The 20,721-nt window shown below is 41.9% G+C and overlaps 2 protein-coding genes across 2 annotated transcripts in view; both read left to right on the top strand.

Annotated features, from left to right (window-relative positions):
- S100A9 (S100 calcium binding protein A9) overlaps positions 1-20,721 on the top strand; it is a 442,604-nt gene that overhangs the window by 126,788 nt on the left and 295,095 nt on the right. The window lies entirely within an intron of this gene.
- On the top strand, positions 2,911-3,426 carry LOC105885884 (uncharacterized). The gene has a single exon (XM_012791167.3). It carries the CDS (start codon positions 2,911-2,913, stop codon positions 3,424-3,426), a length of 516 nt encoding a protein of 171 aa, XP_012646621.2.

A 20,721-nucleotide genomic window follows, 5' to 3' on the forward strand; every position in this document is an offset into this window, starting at 1 on the left:
AGGCTTTTGTTGGGGTGAATGAGGCACCAGCTAGGGAAGGGCAGGAGAGAGCCCACCCAGAGAAGGAACACAGGAAATGAGAAAGGCATCTCTTCTAGAACCAAGGTCCAGAATCAAGGGAGAACGTGAGAGACACCAGCTTCATACAGAGGGGCAGGAAGCAGGCTCCTCTGGAGATGAGAATCCAGGTGGAGCAGCAGGATCTGGCCAGAGCTCCTGTGTCAGGGGCTCCTGGGAGGTGGTTTTGGTGAGGAGAGGAGCCTGGACCCAACCCTAAAGGACAGCTAATGCTATACCAGGGACTAGAGCTTGGGTGTGTCAGTGACACCACCCAGAGGGAGGTGGCTGGTCAAATGCTGTCTGAGAGGGAAGGAAAGGGGTGGGGAAGGATGTGGAAGCTCTGGCTCCTCAGTGAAACTTCACTCCTCTCAGCTCATACCGTGAGGCTGTCACAAGACAGTGAATCATTTTCAAGAAGCAGCCTTATGGTTTCCTCCTTCCTCCATTCTTCCATCTTTTCTATCACCTCCCTCTCTCTCCCCACTTCTCTCCTTCCATGAACCTACAGATCTACTCAGAAAAAAGACAATTGTCCATTGACTGAGCACCTGTGGTAACCAGGCAGTGTGTGAAGATGAGGAACAACAACTGGCTTTGGCAAACTGACAAAGGAGCTGGTGGTGGTGGCTGTGCCTGGGTACCAGGGTCATGGGAGGTTGCACAGCAGTGGGGCAGTGGGAAGGAAGAGCTACCAACACAGCTCAGTCATAAGGGTGTCTGGGTTTCCCAAGGGAAAGTCAGTAAGAGATTGTGTATTGAGGGCCACTCTGGGTTCGTGAGCTCAGGTCCATCCAATTGTGATCAGACTGAAATGGCTGGTACATAAACTCCGGGAATCAGAGCTCTCTAGTCCTTATGTCACCCTTAGGGAAGACAGACACCATGAGAGGCCGGGTCTTCATGGCTGTGCCCCATGTCTGACTGTCCAGTCAATCCTGACTGTCCATCCCAATGATACCCTTGTCCCTGGTCAACATGGCATCTTAAGGTTCTCTGCAGAATGAAGACAACTCATTTCCAAAGCAGGCATTTTGCCTTCCACTTCCCCTCCAGGGCTGGCATCCACTGAGAGGTTGAAAATCTGATGATGCACTTATTCTACACCATCCCCTTGGCTTTCCCAAAAAATCAGAAATGCCTGTTGTCATCTCCACATTCACTTCAAATATTACAGAGCCCAATAGGACTAGTTGGGCTAAAGAGTAGGTCCTTAGCCAAGAGGCATGGTTTGTTCTGGGCCCAGGAGCCCAAGAATTGCCTCCTGACATAACACATCAACTGCCACACAACAAAACAAAATTCTTTCCTGGGGCCACCGTGTTTTATTAAAATAAAACAATCCTTTCTCATGTGTTATTTTTTATTGTTTTCTGTGTGTTAGTTATATGCAACACAATCCACATTTTTAGAATTAAATTGTTAATGTTAATTGTAACAATAAGAACATCAATAAGTAAGATTTTCACAAATCAACTGTAGGGTTTTGCTTCATGCAGCCCCAGGTTCAAAACTAGCCTGAGTTAAATACAACTCACGAGTGGCAGTCAATGTGTTAACCTATTACCATTCACAAAGCCTGCTGCCCACAGCGACCACACCACAGAGGGTAGACAGCAGGAGGCATGGGGTCAAGTGACAGCACCATCAGACAGTAAGTGCCAAAAAATGTTAAGCCAGAGATTTCCATCACAAAAGCTGGAATGAAGGTAGAGCCGCCTAAAAAATCCCACTTCCTCAAGGCAGGTCTCATTTTCTGTATAAAATGCCAGCTGGCCACAGACTCCACACCATACCCCAGAGGCCGAACCGCTCAACTTCTCTGCTTACGGGTAAGTCTCCCCACTTGGAACATCTTCATATTTTCCCATCAGAACTTTATATTAATTGGGCCCCCTCTCCATGCTATGAATGTATGTATTTTAAATGCAATAGTAACTTTTATTGAAGGTGACTTTGGAAATATTTTGACTTTCCACTCAGATTACAGCTGTGGAAGGTGGGGTCGGGAAAGGGGAGTGGTTTCTATAAAGATTTGTTCAGTTAGCAGGAGCCTATGCCCATTTCAAGCATACTTTTAGTGACATTTTGATTCTCCCTCTAATATTTATTGAAAATTTGTAATATAGGTGGTAATGTATTGGCAATTAGGATGTTCAAAAGATAATTTTTTTTTTATTCCATGAATGCATACTCTATCAGAAAACATACATGGACACAATTTGTAAACATGCAACTTGGCAAGTGATGAGCAAAGAAGGCAAAGCTAGTATTGCGCTGCGGCAAAATGAGGAAGGTAACTTGGAATCTGCCAGAGAGCGTCAGGGAGGAGAGCTTGAAGGATGAGCGAACCTTCCAGAAAGCATGTGCTAAGGGCACAGTGTAAACAGAGGCTCAAAAGGGCATCATGTGGCCTCAGGGGGAGGTTGAGCTAGTTTCCCCTGAGAGCTACAGCACCCCATGAGGTGGACATGAGTATGTGGATGTCAGAATACTGCCTTTACCACATTTCCAACTTATAAAAAAAGTGGGGCCTCCCATCACCCCCAGTATGCTTCTTGGGCTCTCTTGCTAATGTACGCTTTTAGATGCAACAGGAAGAGAGGAAGCAGAGAAAGGCACCACTCCCATGGAGCAGAACAAATCAACTTTACCTTCTGTCTTTGAAAGTACACAAAGATTATCAAAGCATCCTATGATATCAAATTCAGAGAACTAGAAAGAAAGTATGGAGAAGTTCTCACTTCTGAAGGGCATAAGATGAGAGCTATTTGTCATTAAACAGGATTCATTCCTATTTAATCAAACCACTGAATGAAGTTTTCTGTCTCTAGGTCCAGCATCCTTTGAAGCATGAGTTCCTACCAGCAGAAGCAGACTCCTACCCCACCCCCTCAGCCTCAGCAGCAACAGGTGAAACAACCCTGCCAGCCTCCACGTCAAGAAACATTTGTTCCCATAACCAAGGAGCCCTGCCACCCAAATGTTCCACAACCTGGAAAAACCAAGATTCCAGAGCCAAGTTGCACCAAGGTCCCTAAGCCTGGCTACACCAAGGTCCCTGAGCCAGGATGCACCAAGGTCCCTGAGCCTGGCTACACCAAAGTCCCTGAGCCTGGCTACACCAAAGTCCCTGAGCCAGTCTACACAGAGATCCCTAAGCCAGGATATACCAAGGTCCCTGATGCAATATGCACTGTGGTCCCCAAGCCTGGCTACACTAAAGTCCCTGAGCCTGGCTACACCAAGGTCCCTGAGCCTGGCTACACCAAGGTCCCCGAGCCTGGCTATACCAAGGTCCCTGAGCCTGGCTACACCAAGGTTCCAGTCACTCCAGGCCCAGCTCAGCAGAAGACCAAGCAGAATTAATGTGGGCCACAGCTATACTCTTGAGGAGCCAACCACCAGATGCTGCACATCCTCTTCCCATCTGCTTCTGCGTCTTGTCTATGGACCTTGACTCAGCATGTTGTCACCCTAAGTCATGGTCTCTCTCTTATTTGTATCCTAAAATATGCACTATGAAACTTTTCCTTATGCACACTCTTCAGAGTCCTCTAAGCCTCTGAATGAAGCAGAAGGCCTCAGTGGCTTTGTTGGTCTTCAGCTGCTCGGGGTTCATCTGAAGAGGGATTCTTGATGGGCAAAATGCATGTTTCCTGCTCTGCCCTCATTAAATCACTTTTAACTGCACTCTTGGCTGTGTGTGTCATTGGCTGAATCTTCCCTCTTCCTTGTTCTCCCATCATGAGTCAGGACCCATAGACAGAGAGGAGTTGGGATAGAGGTCATCTATCCAGTCCAAGTACTGTGTACTTCTGTGGGGGTGTGGGGATACACTTAGGAGACATCCCTAGAAGGGCAATGGAGACTGCATAATGGTACCCAGAGCCTGTCACTTTGGGCAGCTTCAGCTGGAGCAAGGCTCTCCTCTTGCTATGGACTGAGTCATGCCTGAGCTCCATGGTGCCTGCTCTAGGCCATCTCTGACATTCAGTATCCTGGCCACACGTCTCCAATCTATCGCCTCCCAAAAAAACCCTTTATTTCTACATATTTGAACTTGATGATTCATTTTTAAAATTCATTTTCCCTTCCAGACACCCCAACACACACAGAGACACACTCACAAAGAGGCCCATTCATTGTAAGCAGCCACTCACCCACACAAGCTCCACCTTCATTAGCTCAGACAATTTTACCTTTTTCTGAGAAGCTGCTATGTGCAGAGACGCCTAAAACTGCACCAGCAAGAGGGAGAGGAAGATACACATGCACAATGCCCACCCTTGGAGAATTGTCAGTCTTCTCTAGGAGATACGATATTCATACAAATAAGTACAGACACATACACATATACACACATTCTCCAAATTGCGTCTCTTCCAAAATGACCTTTAGAAACCTATCTATCAAGTGATATTTGTGAAAAGGGAGGTGAATTTTAAGCAGGATTGTAAGGAAGAGGAGTACTTGGTCCAATTTAGGTGGAATTATCAGCCACAAATTTGGTGGAGAGCATGTCTTTAAGCTACAAATATCAAGGTGAAATGAGAGATAAAGAACAACAGTCCAGTATCTACATTTTTTTTACAGTTGGGGTCTTACAATGTTGTCCAGGCTATTCTCAAACTCCTGGCCTCAAGCAATCCTCCCGCCTCAGTACCTCAAAGTGCTGGGATTATAGGCATGAGCCACCATTCGCAGCCTCTGCTTTTCAAGATAAGAAACTCATATCCAGAAAGGAGGAAGAAATTAATTAAGATCAACCAAAGATTTTTTTTTTTTTTAATAACACTCAGAGCCCAGTTCCCCAGACTCCCAAGCCTCTGCTCTTTCTCCTGTAAGCTAGTCTTCCTGATTTCAGGGATAATAAAGTTTATGCCCTCTGTTGGGTGGGTCTGGGATATTAGGAAGCTGTTTCCAGAAGCAGTGAAGACAACATAAAATTTCAGAAGGGCTACTGTGGTCATTGGAGAGCGAACTCCATTTCCTGAAAATGTGAGTGGTCCATAACGTCAAGCAGGTATGAAACAGGTAACAGGGTAGCACCTGTGTGAAGCACAAGCACTTCAGATAGCACTTACAAGAATCTGGAGATATTTGGAAGCTCTAGACACAAATTGTCCAGCAGGGTGATAAGTAGTTACTAAATAGGGGAGAATGAAGTCACTTGGATCTGTTAAGTATGTACGTGTTGAGGTGGCTTCATATTATTGCTGGTTTCAATGTTGGAAGAATCCAGAGATAAGTCCCAGATCAATTCCAATTAAGTAGGCTGATCTAAAATGGAGAAATGTGCTCTACAATGCACAAGTATTATAAAGTAATTTAAACATTTCAAAGGGGAGTTTGGGAAGAATCAAAAGATTCAAAGATCTGTTTGACTCTTGAGCCATAAATACTATTCTAGAAATTTATTTTTAAGAATCACTCATGCATGTTCACAAATATTTTATACATCAGGATATTCATTTCAGCACTGAATCTATTAAGAATAGCAAAAAGTTGGTAACAACCTAAATGTGCATCACTGGATAATGGGATTAATAATCCATCAGGTGTTCATGCATTAGAATTATATAGCAATCTTCTACAATAAAAATATTGTAGAAGAATGATTAACCGTATTAGAAAATGTTCAGGTTGTACTAATTTAAAATTGGGTCTCAAGCAACATAAACAAAACAGACCAACTTTTTAATAGTTATGCATGAACATGGATTTATAAAAAAAAATCCTGACACTAAAAACAGCAAAGAATAATTGTGGTTATTTCTGGCTGCTTATATGACAGTGTTTGTTATTTAAAAAATAGGTCTGTGTTTTTCCACATTATATATTATATAGGATTATTTTCTTTTTAAAATATTTTAATAGGATATTAAAAATATAGAAATCAGTGAAGATGTTGCTGAGCTAGAGGAAAAATGGATGTCCTGCCCATCCAGAACATTCCTAAATCTCTGCATAGATCCCAGATGAATCCTCCAAGAGTGGGGGACCCCCTTCCTTTCCTTCCTTGTTGGAGTAGTGTTCATGGAGATCAGCTCTGCAATATGCCTCGTGGAAGTCACATGCCAAGGAACCCTCAAACTGTAGAGTAAAAGTAGAGGACAAAACTCCTCACCTATCTCCACATCCCTTGTCCCTTCACCCATTCCTGTGTCTCTACAAAGGTTAGTTGAAAGGAGAGTTAAGATGACTACTGAGGTCTTGAGAAATAAGACTGAACTATAATAAGAGAAAATCCAACTGAGTTTGCATTCAAAAGCACTACTTTCGTGTAAATTAAGAATTGGTTGCTTAGGTATTAGTTTTTTATGGAGAAATCTGATGTTTACAGGGGGGGTATAAGAGACCCCTGTACTTTGTGAAAATCACTAACTTTGTGTAGCCTTCCTCCTTGATCCCATGGCAGACATCAGGAACTGGTCACTGCCCTCTCTCTTGTGAGCCTACATGGGCTCTTAGGTTCTGAGCATGATGTCACTTCTAACATCTATGGAAATGGCACATGAAAAGTATCCTTTGCCTTCTTGTATATCATCTAGCCCCCTTTAACCTATTCTACACTCTGTCCACAAATAATAGAAGCTGAATCAAACTGTCAGTTCAGGGACCAGCTGGATAATAGGACCCAAGGGCCACATGTAATTAACACTTCTACTCAAGTCCCTCCTCGCCTGCCCACTTCTACCTATAAATAATACCAATACTCCTTAGAGAATCTCTAGTTTCGTAAAGTGATTCTTCTATTCTGATGCACTCAGTGAAGGCTTTCTGCTCCCTATTTTTTAATACATGTACATTCCAGAGGCTACAAGGTCATCCAAAATTGTCTCTGTAGTGGTTCTTTCTTCTGATGTTTCAAAAGCTTTTGGAAGGGTACACCCCATTTGCTGAGCCATTTGACCAGCTTTTTATACAGGTCCTTCTTGTGCCTTGCTACTTAAACAACTGGCCATTTGGATCTCATTTTTCATTAAGACTGAAGCTGCATGAATGGGTTCCAGAAATTAAGGGGCACTGTATCTGGAATGTTTTCCAAGGGGAAATTCAGAGTTACACTGTGGTCTACACCATTTGCTGAAAGCAGTAATATCTTTCTGGCCTCAGTTCCTGCCACTTTTGCTTATCCTTGGAAAGACACTCCGTCCATTCTCTTGGATGTGGGTCTCTGTAAAATGACATCTCTCGCCTGTTCTTGTCCTTTTTCTTCTTGCTCTGGAGTGGATGAGGATTTCTTGTCCTTCAGGACAAGATCTCATTGTGTTCATTGTTCTGAGCCCTCTGATCTCTTTGGTAACATGAATGAAACCACAAAATTCTCTGATTACACTTAGAGAGAACTTCATAACCTCTACAGATACATATCTAACACTATCAACAGAAAAAGCACAATGACCACAGCTAAGATCCACTTGTATTGAGTGCCTGATTCCAGGTAGACACACATTAATTCACTCCAATAAATACAGGCTGTCTTAGTCAGTTTTGCATTGCTATAAAGGAATAACTAAGACTGAGTAACTTATAAAGAAAAGAGGTTTATTTGGCTCATGGTTCTGTAGGCTGTACAAGAAGCATGGCTCCAACATCTGCTTCTCATAAGGGCCTCGGGAAGCTTTTACTCATGGGGGAGAACAAAAGGGGAGCAGGTGTGTCACAGGGTGAAAGAAGCAGAGAGGGAGGCAGGGCAGGTGCCATTCTCCTTTAAACAACCAGCCCATGTAAACTAATAGGAGAACTCACTTATTATTATGGGGAGGGCAAAAAATTCATTCATGAGGGATCCACCTTCATGACCCAAACACCTCCCACCAGGCCCCACTTCCAACATTGGGGATCAGACTACAAGAGGAGATTTACAGGGGACAAATATCCAAACTATATCATAGGGATTGTACTCAGTCCTCCAAGTCTTGCACTTCCAACACAACTCATGGCACCTTTTACACAGAACATGACAACTTTTGCAGTGATACTGCATGTTACTAGTACAAATGCATGGAGTTAGTTTATCTATATCTGATTTACAAACTACACAGGGTAAGCACTGAGGGAGGTAAGCACTGAGAGAGTAGTTGGTACAAGATACTCCATATTTGCATGGTGTTCAATTTCCACTAACTGCTGAGACATGGCATTCTGGTGGACACAACACCTCATGAAGGCTGTGCTTCCATCACTGTGGGGCAGCAATTTGCTGATAAGCAGAATTCTGCTGAGTGGTATTTCCTGAATTAACTAGAAGCCATAACGGGATAATGTTGATAAAAAAAAGTTCATGATTTTGGGGCCCAGAGCATGCCACCAGAACCCCAGGGCAAAGGTATGGCTCCCTGTTCTGAGACAATGTAATGCCTGAGACATATCCTGCCTGACCCCAGATCCCAAGGCCCTCAGTGATCTCTGTCTCCTCTCTCTTTAGGTTGTACTTCTTCCCAGCCAACCCAGGGTTTAGACCTCTACAAAATAAGCCAGAAACTGAATCAGCACATAGAGAAGGTTGCATAAATATCCAACCACAGAGTCTATATCAGAATTCAAAATGCCCGGTTGTGAACAAGTTTTTGTCTTGCCATTCTGATCTCCTGCAATGGGCTCCAAAGGCATACATTTAAATTTAAATAGTCACATATGGCTAGTAGCTACGTGTAGAGTAGAATATTCAATCAGTACACTTGGAGTACTCAAAACCTGGACATGCCAAAGAAAGATTGATCCTTGACTGGCTCCTGTCAGATAATCTCTAAGCCCTTGGAATATCCTACCTGGTAACAGTGTCTTTGTATACCTGAAATCCTGGGCCACACTGCATAGTTTATGTTAACAATGTGATGTGTGGGAAAGGCTTATGTTCACCATGCTGTATCAGTTTGACATTTGGAGGAACTGAAGTCTGAGTAGCTAAGAACAGCCACATGGATTCTCCATGCTATGTGACTGACCCTCAATAATGGACATAAAGGCTTGGGTGAGCTTCTCTGGTTGGTCATACTTTGTATATGTTGCTACGCATCTTGCTGCCAATATGACTTCACTGGGAGAGGTTAAATGGAATCCTATCACTGTAATAAACCATAACTATGCAGATAATAGGTTTTCTGAGTTTTGTGAGTCATTCTGCTGAATCCTTAAACTTGAGGATACGCTTGGAGACTTTGACTCAATTGGTGTCAGAAGTAGGATTCACTAGAACAATTCTGACTCACTGGAACATGATAAAAGCATTTTAGGGGGGGGATGGAAGGATGAGGGGACAAATGTTGATGAGTCTTTGGTGCCTCCATATATACTGAGTTACGATGGTGTAAATCAGCAGCTGAACTGCAGTTAATTACTAAAGGTAAAAGTTACCAATGGAATTTAGAAATTTCTATGACCTATTTATGTTCTTTCCCAAATTCACTTGTTAAAATTCTAACCCTAGAGTGATTGTAGGAGGAGGTAGGGTCTTTGGGAAGTGCTTAGGCCATAAGGGTCAAGCTTCTATAAATGAAATTGGTTCCCTTATAAAAGTTCCCAAGAGAGTTCCCTTACTCCTTTTGCTATGTAAGGATACAGCAAGAAAATGGCCATTTATCAATGAACCAGGAAGCAGGCCCTCACTAAACACTGAATCTGCCTGTTTCTTGATCTTGGATTTCCCACCCTCCAGAGCAATGAGATGTTTATAAACCACCCAGTCTATGATATCTCTGGTTTAGCAGCTCAAACTGACTAAGACAGAAATGAAATTTAGCAATGGCTCACTTGTTACATAAGGGATGCAAAATAACAATAAATAGGCTAAACATACAATCTCTTGGTTATTGGTATCTGTAATAAGTAAAAAGAAAGTAAAAGAGAATCTTCAGAAAGGTCCTGATGTTTCATGAAGCTCAAATTTTGGGTTGTTTCCACATCCTTGCAATAGTGAATTCTTTTGCCATAAACATTTGAGTAGAGATGTCTTTATAATAAAATGTCTTATGCTGTTTTGGGTAGATGCCAAGTGTCTGTCAATTCACAAGTGGATTATTAAAATTTGGTATATGTTTACAATGGAATGTTACTCAATTCTAAGAAATGACAGCGAGCTAGCACTGCTTATATTATCCTGGATTGAGCTTAAGCCCATTATCCAAAGTGAGGTGACACAAGATCAGAATAATGGGCTCCACATATACTCGCCATCAAATTGGTACTGACTGATTAACACTATGGTGCTCAAAGGGTGGTGGTGTTCACCAGGGATTCAGGGGTTGAGGGGGTAGTCCCACATCTGAGGGATGTGGTGAGCATTGTGGAGGAGAAGGGAACACCTCTAACCCTTGCTAGGGAGAGGCAAAGATATAAAATGTAACCAAAATGTTAAGAAAAAAAGAAAAACAAACATTTGTTGGGTGTGGAACAGGAGGGAGGGAGGAGGAGGGGATGGGTATAGACATACATAGTGAGTGTGAGGCGCACCGTCCAGGGGATGGACACGTTTGAAGCTCTGACTTGAAGGGGGAGGGGAGAGAAGGGTAATGTATATAACCTTAACGTTTATACCCCCATAATATGCTGAAATAAAAAAAAATAAAAATAAATTGGTCAATCTGAGTTACAACCACTAGCTTCAGGGCTGCTATCAAATGAGAAAATTATGTTGGAACAATAGCTGGTATTTCCATAACCCCTACTCACCAAGAAAGTAGCATGGATGGTGGGGAGTTAAAACCAAGAAACTACTGAAATCAGAAGATATAGTGTTAAGGAATTGTCTCATTTTGTGGGTCAATATTATCAGAGTTTTCTTATGGGTCTCAGAAATGCTAAGAAAATTATAATAATTCACAATAGAATGCATGAATACAAATCAGATAGCCAAGGAACTCATCTCAGTAAGTTGTAAATCTTTTAAATGGTTATTAAGACATAGAACAAATAAAGTGGACATTGATTGGGTCAAAAAAGGTCTTAATGTAGAACCATCAGGGATTGGGTGGGCCCCTGGGAACCCTACTGGTCCCCTAACATTGACAAGCCCTAATCAAATCTGCCATATTTCCCTTAGTTTAGAGAAACTTTAAAATCCAGGAGGCAAAAATGACAGTGAGAAACCTGACCTTAAATCACCAGGGCTGATGGTCTAGCAAATAAATCAGAATGGGGATTGATGGAGAGGTCACAGTCCTCTGGACTAACACCCTAGCTGAAGACTGACAAAGAGAACCAGAGCTGGACTATCTAGTTAGAGCAATAGAGCAGGTTTTATTCAGGAAATATTGCAATGTGGGAAAAGAGGCTTCAGTATAGAATTGGGCTCAATTCCAAATATAGTAAATAGGGATTTATATCTGGGGATTTATAGCCAAGGAGCAGAATTAAGGGGTCGGTGGATGGAAAATGACTAAGAGGAGACATCAGAGTAGGAGGATGCCAGCTAAACCAACTCAGCAGGATTCTTGCTGAAGGCAGGCCAGAATGATCAAGGGTGGGTTTATCTCTAAACCAACTTAGCAGGATTTTTGCTAAAACTGGGCTATGCAGGCCCAGCAAGGATGAAGGCTAAGGTTGAGTCCTAGTTGAAAAGAGAGCTTAGAGGAACCTGACTAATATATGGTCAAGCAGAGTCTTTGTCAGTTTCTCCTCTTGTTCATGGAAAGAAGGGACATTCTTCTTTCTATTGAATAATATAAGTCCATTTCTTGTTCAGTTACATTTTATTCATTAAGGACAAGCTGTGTTAGTGGTTTTATGAACCTATTGACTTGTCCACTAGAGTTCTGGAAATCCTTATTTAGTCCAGTAATATGGTCTCAATTATTCAAGCAATGCCATCAGAAGCCTGTACCCCAGAGTGATGTCATAGTTCTTTCCTTGGATCTTTGATATCGTTCCTTTGTGTTGATGATGAAGCACTCTGGCCACTAGCTGAATGCAAATGTTTTCATAAAACGATCAGAGTAAAATAAAAACTACCTGCAAATGACAAGATTTAAAATGACCGTGGTGGGCAGGCATTCACATCTGTAATCCCAGCACTGGGAGGCTGAGGCAGGAGGATGGGTTGAGGCCAGGAGTTCAAGACCAGCCTGGGCAACATAGTAAGATCTCATCTATACAAAAAAATTTTTTTAAATGGCCAGGCATGGGAGAGTGTGCCTTTAGTCCTAGCTGCTTGAGAGGCCAAGGCAGGACAACCACTTGAGCCCAAGAGTTTGAGGTCACAGTGAGCTATGACCATGCCACTGCATTCCAGCCTGGGTGACAGAGGGCGACCCTGTCTGTGAAAAACAAAAATAGCCATGGTTAAAGATCTGATGAAAGTTCACTATAAGTAACTGACAAGGAAATTTTTGTATCTCTGTGGCCTATACAACATTTAAAATAATAACCAAATTTACGACTACCATTATACCAGGACATATCACGGATAGCAGGGGTATTAACAAGTTTCTATGAACATCATAGAATTTCTGAAATATTCATATTAATAATATTTACCTATGAAAAGATAATATAGGGAAGGTTAAGCATCTATTCTCATATAACATTTTTCATGCAATTTAACTATCAAAAACCTTACTTTTTTAAACATCTTTTTACAAGGTGAAAGAACAAATCCTTTGAGATTTTCCAGGGTCCTTTAGGAAATATCAAGGTCAATTTGAGATCAAGATTTCATTTCAGATTTGATTCTTGGAAGGCAAAGCTGCCAAAAATGTCAAAAAGTTTGTACACTTGACTAAATAACATTCTAGGTCACTATAAAACAAGATGTAGCTATTTAACCAAAATGACAATAAAAGATTTCAGTAGTAATTCTAGGAGTACATGGCTGCGAAAAACTTTAGCTCTGTTAAAAGTGAGAAGATTTTCAGTTTTATATAACAATCAAATGTGTAATGATTTGTTCATAACACATCGTATGCTTGTATCAAATTACCACATGTACTCCATGAATATGTACAACTATTATTACTTTATGTATCAATAAAAAAGAGAAAAATAAAGAAACAAAAAACATATTCTATTTTCCTTGCGTATTTTCATGGAAAGTTGTTTCTCCTCATTCTCGTTATTTTTAGTGGTTTCATTTACATATATTAGTTATAATTATTAACCATTACTAATCCTTCTTTTATAGAGAAAACTAGGAAGTAGACAACTGTGAATTGTCTGTCACATACCAGCATTCTGTGTCAGACTAGCAAAATTTATGAATATATCATCTCACAATTTTATAGGTATATGCTTCCTTGTAGTACATTTTTTAATGTGGCAAAAGAACATGTTTATCAACAGACCCAAAAATGTAGCTCCTCTATACCATATAAAAATAAGAAGCCCAAAATGGAAAACTTAAACTCATACTTAGTAGTTAATGTTTCAGTAGTTTATCTTACTTAGATATGATAGTTAATTTAATTTAGCATAATTCTAATATTGAAGCTTACCAAAATATTTTAGAAACTACTTTTAGACAGATATTATAAAACATTAAAAAAAGCTAGCCATCATCTCAAGCTATTTCCCCATTAAATACTATTACAACACATAGATGTTAGGTATCACAAAAGCAAAAACCTAAAAAATTAAATGTATGTTTTGGTTCTTTTTTGTTTTGTTTTACCACTACTCTTACTATACATGAAGAATGGATATCAACCAATTCATTTTTATTGCACCTTTACTTGTACATTTGTTCTTAGGTTGAATTTATAATTTTTGTAACCCTAAACATCTATTAAATATATTACAATATTTGACTAGTTAACCCAAGTAAAACAAAAATATTAATATATGCTCATATCACACTTCATGCATATAACTCAGAAGACATGCCCACTTTTAATTAAATCAGCAATACCAAACTAGTCTTATATATCAAAACTTTACTTAAAACATGTGAACTTAAAAAACATTTGGGTTAGTGCCTATATTTCTGGGAGTTTTAGGAATATTTAAGTTATATAAGCACTTATTTAATTCTAAGCCAATTTAAGCAGCGCTCCTTTATGGGATTTTTATGAATTAATTTGGTAATACCATCTGGAGGTAGAAAAATATCATTAATACATAACACATATACACACATATATCAACATACAGACACAAATAGAGACTTCAGAGCTTTCCTTCTAAAATTTTAGCCATGAGCAAGGTAAACGCAGTAACACAAAAATCACTGGTTTATGTCCACTTTACATTTTTATCTGAATTGCATTTCTGGTAAATGGGACAGGTTGAGGCTACGCCTTCAACAAGAGGGTTAAGACTTTTAACCAATATTTGCAGGGTAGACTTTTAAAATTTCTTTTCCCCTGAAAGGTAGTTGCTTTTGGGGTTCCTCAGTCCCTTGAGGGCCCCAGATGGGGCAGTGGCTAAAGTTCAAATGTCTGCAGGGAGCTGGAGGGCTGGAGTAAAAAAGGGGTGGACAGAGGGTGGAGGAGGCGTGGTGAGGAGGGGTCGTATCGAAGCCTCAACACACCTGAAGAGGAAGGTGAAGGTGGCAAAAGGAGGAAGAGCAGAGGTCATGGGAACGAGAGGTCTTAGCTGAGACGGTTTGGGGAGATCTTAAGTTTCCCAAAGAGGCCACTGAGGTTCCAAATCCTTCTTAGTAAAATCATGCCAACAAGAAAGGAAGCGAACAGGGTTGATGAGGCATATATGGTCAGCAGGGCTCAAGAAGGGGAATGACAGTTGACTGAGAAGTTACCACAAGAGAAGTAGGATCAGAGAGAACATCAAGCCAGGAAAGATTTCTAGCCTAAGACTCAGGGTTCCCTCAGGGCTCCCACTCAAAACAAAGAGCCAGGAAGAAACTCCAGCCCAAAACATGCCTTTCAAACAAAGAAGCTTCAGAGAATATATTCGGACTCTTAAGTGTTAAAATTTGTCTTTGCTGTGCTTCAATAAACAAGCACTGGCAAAGGACTGGACTCACTGATGGCAAAGGATTGGGCTGATCGATGGATTCCGGATCAGTTAGTCAGAAGTGTGGACAAAAGCCTTCAAGGTACACAGGTGGGGCCCTCAGTTAGGAGTGCAGGGATCCAGGGATGAATCTGATCCTATCCACGTCATGGCACCATGCACCGTCAAACAGAACCGGAACCAGATAGCAGTTACAGTGGTAAAACCATGTTTTATAGAGAAATGATTATAATAGTGGAAAAGAGGGCTCAGTAGAGAACAAGGCTCAATGTCAAATATTATAAAAGCATCTGGCGATTTATAGTCAATGAACAAAGTTGGGTTGGGGAGTGGTGGGTGGTTTGATGAGGAGATAGCAAGGGAAGAAGGATTCTTTCTAAACCAACTTAACAGGATCCTTGCTGAAGGTAAGCCAAAGTGATCAGATATCGAGGGTGAGGGATGAGGAGTTTGATGAGATCTCAGTGGTGGTCAGATCTCAAGGGTGAGGAATTTTCTCTAAACTAACTTAGTGTGTTTTTTGCTAAAACTAGTCTATGTAGGTGCAGCAAGGCAGGAACCAAGGTTGAGGCCTAGTCAGAAAGAGATCTCAGAGGAGCTTGCCTGAAGTTTGGTCAAGGGTAGAGTCTTTGTCAGGACCCAACTCCATATGCATATATGGGGGTAAAATTGTCCAGGAGTAGAGAAGAAACTTTCTTCAAAATCTTGACACAGAAATCCAATGCACTGTGATTCCAAAACATGTTGGTGAAGTTCTAACCAGGGCTACAGTTCTATTGGGACAATATGGGTATGCAATCATTGATGGGATTGGGGTGAAAGTTTAGAAGAAAATTGAAACCTTTGAACATTTATGTGAAATGGCTGCATCTCCTTTTCTTAGATGTATTGGGATGGATATTATGACTGACTGGGGAACACATCCCCTACCTGTTTTATGATATTCTAAAACGTAAGACATATAAATCACTTTACCACCAGTATTAATTAGAACTGCTGAACGGGAATCTATAGACTTGCCTGAGCCCACAGAGATTGTTACTTTGAAACAGTATAGAATACCTAGTAGGCAAAAAGAGACGACCACTTTAACTGATGACATTTTAGGACCCTGGGTGCTGGTACCTATAAACTCTCTGCACAGTGGCCCTATGTGGCCTGTGAAAAGGCCACTGGCTCATGAAGCACTTACACAAACTGGAGTTTGTGGCCAAAGCCCATGAGAGCCACTCGGTAGGAACCGCTGGGATTATGAATCAGAAAATTTCCAGAGGGGGTGTCATGACATATGTATCTTGGGAAATTACTACTACCTTACAAATGGGCATTAGCTGAAACTGCCCTTATGACTGAAGCACATAAAATAACATTAAAAATTAAATAGTAATAATGTCCTGGGTGATGTCAGAGAAACGCCCTTATATGAAAGGCAGTTCCCATAAGAGTTCCATAATAAAATAGAAAAGGTTTATATAGAAACATGCTACTTGGAGAATACAAAAGGTATGAACTGTATTCACCAGAAGGTGTTTTCTTTTCCTCTAGAACCAACTTTAGCCCCACCTAAGTGGCTGCAGGATCCTACTGCCAAATGGGTAGTAACCTATGAACAGCTCTCTACTGAACAATAAAAAGTGGCTTGGTTTGCAGATGGCAGCTCAAAGGTGAACCAACAACATAGTGTTTGGAAAGTCATCACTCTACAACTGGATGATGGAAAAACTCTGAAGAAGTGAGAGCAAATCTCATTGGGATGAATTGCATGCTATTTTCCTTGCAGTGACTAGATAATTGAACAACTTAAGCCCTCATGTTGGGCTTTTACCAACTCTTAGGTGGTAGCCAATGACTTGGCCATGTGGTTAGGCACATGGACAATGGAAAACTGAACTATTACAGGGATGCTCATATGATGCACAGCCCTATGGAAATCACCATGGAAATTTAAGGGGCACACCAAAGTAGGCCATACCAATGCCCACCAGAAGAATTGCTCCCAGGATCAGAAGGTAACTAGAACCAGCATGTGGATAGGCTGGTGTGCCCAAGCGATGTGGCCATTTGGGTATACAAGCAGTGAGTGGACAAGGAGATGGGATGACAAATATCAACCTTCCTCTTGTACCCTCTAAGGCACAACGTGCCAACAAGAACTGTCCTGTGAGTAAGAAAGACAGACTGCAGAGCCTATGGGGTAGAGTCCCTGGGAGGAAGGCCCCACACATAAATGGCAAGTAAACTATGTCAGATTGCTTCCAATAGCCTCGGGTGTCAATACATGGATCCTGATAGGAATACACACTTACTCTGGAATAAGCTTTGCATGTCTAGCGGTAGATGCAAATGCTCAATTATTTTAAGAGCACTGGAACAGAACATATAAGATTCTATACCAATTTGGAATTTTGAGTTACATTTCTTCAGACCAAGTAACATACTTTATAGCCCATAGTGTCCAACAATAAGCAAAGAGGTATCACATGAAATTACCATATGATGTTGCATATCACTCTCAGAGTAATAGAGAATTGGAGGGCACAATTGAAGCACTTATCATCTAACATGGGGAGAGATAAAGGTAGGAAGGAAAGGCTTACCCACTTTCATGAGTGTGCACTGACAGTCAACATGAGGGCGGCCAAGGGATGGTCCCCACCAGGTAGAATCCTCTACTTTTCTGGGGGAGCTGGGGAAGAGGCAGTATGAGAGGACGCTTCCTCATATTTCCTCAACTTGTTTTTCCTCCTTGGTGTAGTAGTCCTGGAACCAGAGCTGCAACTGCCGATTCCAGAGTCAGGGATACTCCCTAGCAGTAAAGTGTAACTACACCTTTAAACCTTTGTGCCAGAATTCCTAAATATATGATGGGATGGATTGTGCCTTCACACCATCTAGAAAAACTGGGGTTAACAGTGAATGCAGCTGTTTTGCCTAGGGGTTGAAATAGCTCACTAGATCTGCACCTATGTAACCCTATCCTGTTTGAATGGGAACAGACTGACAGGGAGGCACTTGCTATACTCGCATTGCTGTCAACATCTGGACTAGCACAGTGGCTGAACATAACATCCCTTCAGACGGTGGACAAACTGGAGTTAAAATCAATGACAAATGGAAAGAAGGAAAAATAGAGTCTGAGGGCAAAGGAATGAACAAATGGGTTATGCAAGGAGGAAAATCCAATTTTACACTGATGTTTTGAAAGACTTGGAGGAATATTATGTCTTAGCACAATTGTACCAGATGCCCAAGAGAGTGAACTCAAAAATTTGCCAAGATGACTTTAGTTTTATTGTATGCAACAACAATGAACCATTTCTCGATTGGATTGTGACATGCAACAAAAAGTGGATTTTATATGACAACCAGCAACAACCAGCTCAGTGGTTGGATCAAGAAGAAGCTCCAGAGCACTTCCCAAAGATAAACTTGCACCAAAAAGAGGTCATGGTCACTGTTTGGTGGTCTGCTGGCAGTCTGATGCACTACAGTTTTCTGAATACAGGCAAAACCATTACATCTGAGCGGTATGTTCAGCGAATCAGTGAGATGCACTGAAAACTGCAATGCCTGCAGCCAGCATTGGTCAACAGAAAGGGCCTGATTCTTCCCCACAACAACACCTGACCACGTCACTCAACCAACACTTCAAAAGTTGAACAAATTAGGCTACAAAGTTTTGCCCCATCCACTATATTTACTTGACCTCTTGCCAACCAATTACCACTTCTTCAAGCATTTCAACAATTTTTTTCAGGGAAAAAACTTCTATAACCAGCAGGACGCAGAAAATGCTTTCCAAGAGTTTGTGGAATCCTGAAGCATAGATCTTTACATTACATGAATAAACAAACTTATTTCTCATTGGAAAAATGTGTTGATTGTAATGGTTCCTATTTTGAATAATACAGATGTCCTAAAGCTTAATTATAGTGCATTAAAATGCATGGTCTGAAACCGAAATTCCTCTTGCACTAACCTAATAGGAAATCATTGAACTTGAGAATATTCTTGGGGCCTTACAACCTGCTGCTCTATAGAAAACACAGTTTTAGAGTCCCCAAAGAAGGTACTTAGATAAATACCTTCCAAATATTTACACTGGTACATCAGATGATCTCTATGTGATTCTATCCTAGACATTGATTTACATCACTGGGCAATTGTTTATCATTCTGCACCTCAAATAAGGCACATGTTTGATAACTGTCTTAGATTAGATTTCTTCAAAACAGAGGCTGAAATGAATTATTACATGTAGATAGATTATTTACAAATGCAATCCCAGGGAGGAGGAATGAGGAATAAGTAGGAGTGGAATGGGGCTAAAGGAAACCAAAACATGAAGATGGCACAGCATGGTTAAACACTAAGGGCAACTGGGGTTTGATCACGTAGGACCTTTTGAAAAGACGTAAAAAAATATGTCTCAGATGGGTTTTCCTTGGGAACAAAATAAGAAACCATTCCCTGTCAGCTTTAGGCCTATATTGACAAAACAGGGTCACCTGATCATTAACTACCTGCACATTGAGCCTTCACAAGTGCATCACAGCTTCCCACAGACAGCTCACGCGGCGGCGGCACAGACCCTCGGGTCAGGAGGGGCAGAGTCTTAGGCTATGTGTGGGGGTCGTCCACACAGCCATGACAGGCAAAAGACCAACATCCAGGTTTGCAGAGTGCCTGAGAGGTACCCAGCAGCATCCACAGACAAGTCCTAAGAAAGTCCCAGGACGATGAAGTTGGAAGAGCAGCAGCCTCCTGTCACCAGGAAAGGGAGCCAGTGGGAAAAACCGAGGCACCAGGGGAGGTGGGACCCGCCTTCAGAGCCCACTCAGGTTCCCTCTGTGCACTGAGGCAGATTCGTCAGCACACCCACGCTGCCAGTGAAGAAACAGAGCTTCTCCGAAGGGCAGGGAGAGTCTTCACACTCAGCCACAGAGTGTGCTTTACAAACAAACAGGAATAACAGGGCTGGGGGGAAATGACAACTTCAGAAAGCTGGTGGCACAGAGGCTTTTGTTGGGGTGAATGAGGCACCAGCTAGGGAAGGGCAGGAGAGAGCCCACCCAGAGAAGGAACACAGGAAATGAGAAAGGCATCTCTTCTAGAACCAAGGTCCAGAATCAAGGGAGAACGTGAGAGACACCAGCTTCATACAGAGGGGCAGGAAGCAGGCTCCTCTGGAGATGAGAATCCAGGTGGAGCAGCAGGGTCTGGCCAGAGCTCCTGTGTCAGGGGCTCCTGGGAGGTGGTTTTGGTGAGGAGAGGAGCCTGGACCCAACCCTAAAGGACAGCTAATGCTATACCAGGGACAAGAGCTTGGGTGTGTCAGTGGCACCACCCAGAGGGAGATGGCTGGTCAAACACTAGCAGAGAGGGAAGGATAGGGGTGGGGAAGGGTGTGGAAGCTCCGACTCCTCAGTGAACCATCACTTCTCTCATTTCATACCGTGAGGCCATCACAAGACAGTGAATCATTTTTAAGAGGCAGCCTTATGATTTCCTCTTTTCTCCTTCCCACCTTCCCTTTCCTCCTTCCTCCATTCTTCTATCTTTTCTATCACTTCCCTCTCTCTCTCCCCCCCTCCATTCTTCCCTTCCATGAGCCGACAGATCTATTCAGAAAAATGATACCTGCCCATTGACTGAGCACCTGTGGTAACCAGGCAGTATGTGAAGATGAGGAACAACAACTGGCTTTGGCAAACTGGCAAAGGAGCTGGTGGTGGTGGCTGTGCCTGGGTA

The sequence above is a fragment of the Microcebus murinus genome, chromosome 2 (assembly GCF_040939455.1).
Source record: "Microcebus murinus isolate Inina chromosome 2, M.murinus_Inina_mat1.0, whole genome shotgun sequence".
Lineage (NCBI taxonomy): Eukaryota > Metazoa > Chordata > Mammalia > Primates > Cheirogaleidae > Microcebus > Microcebus murinus.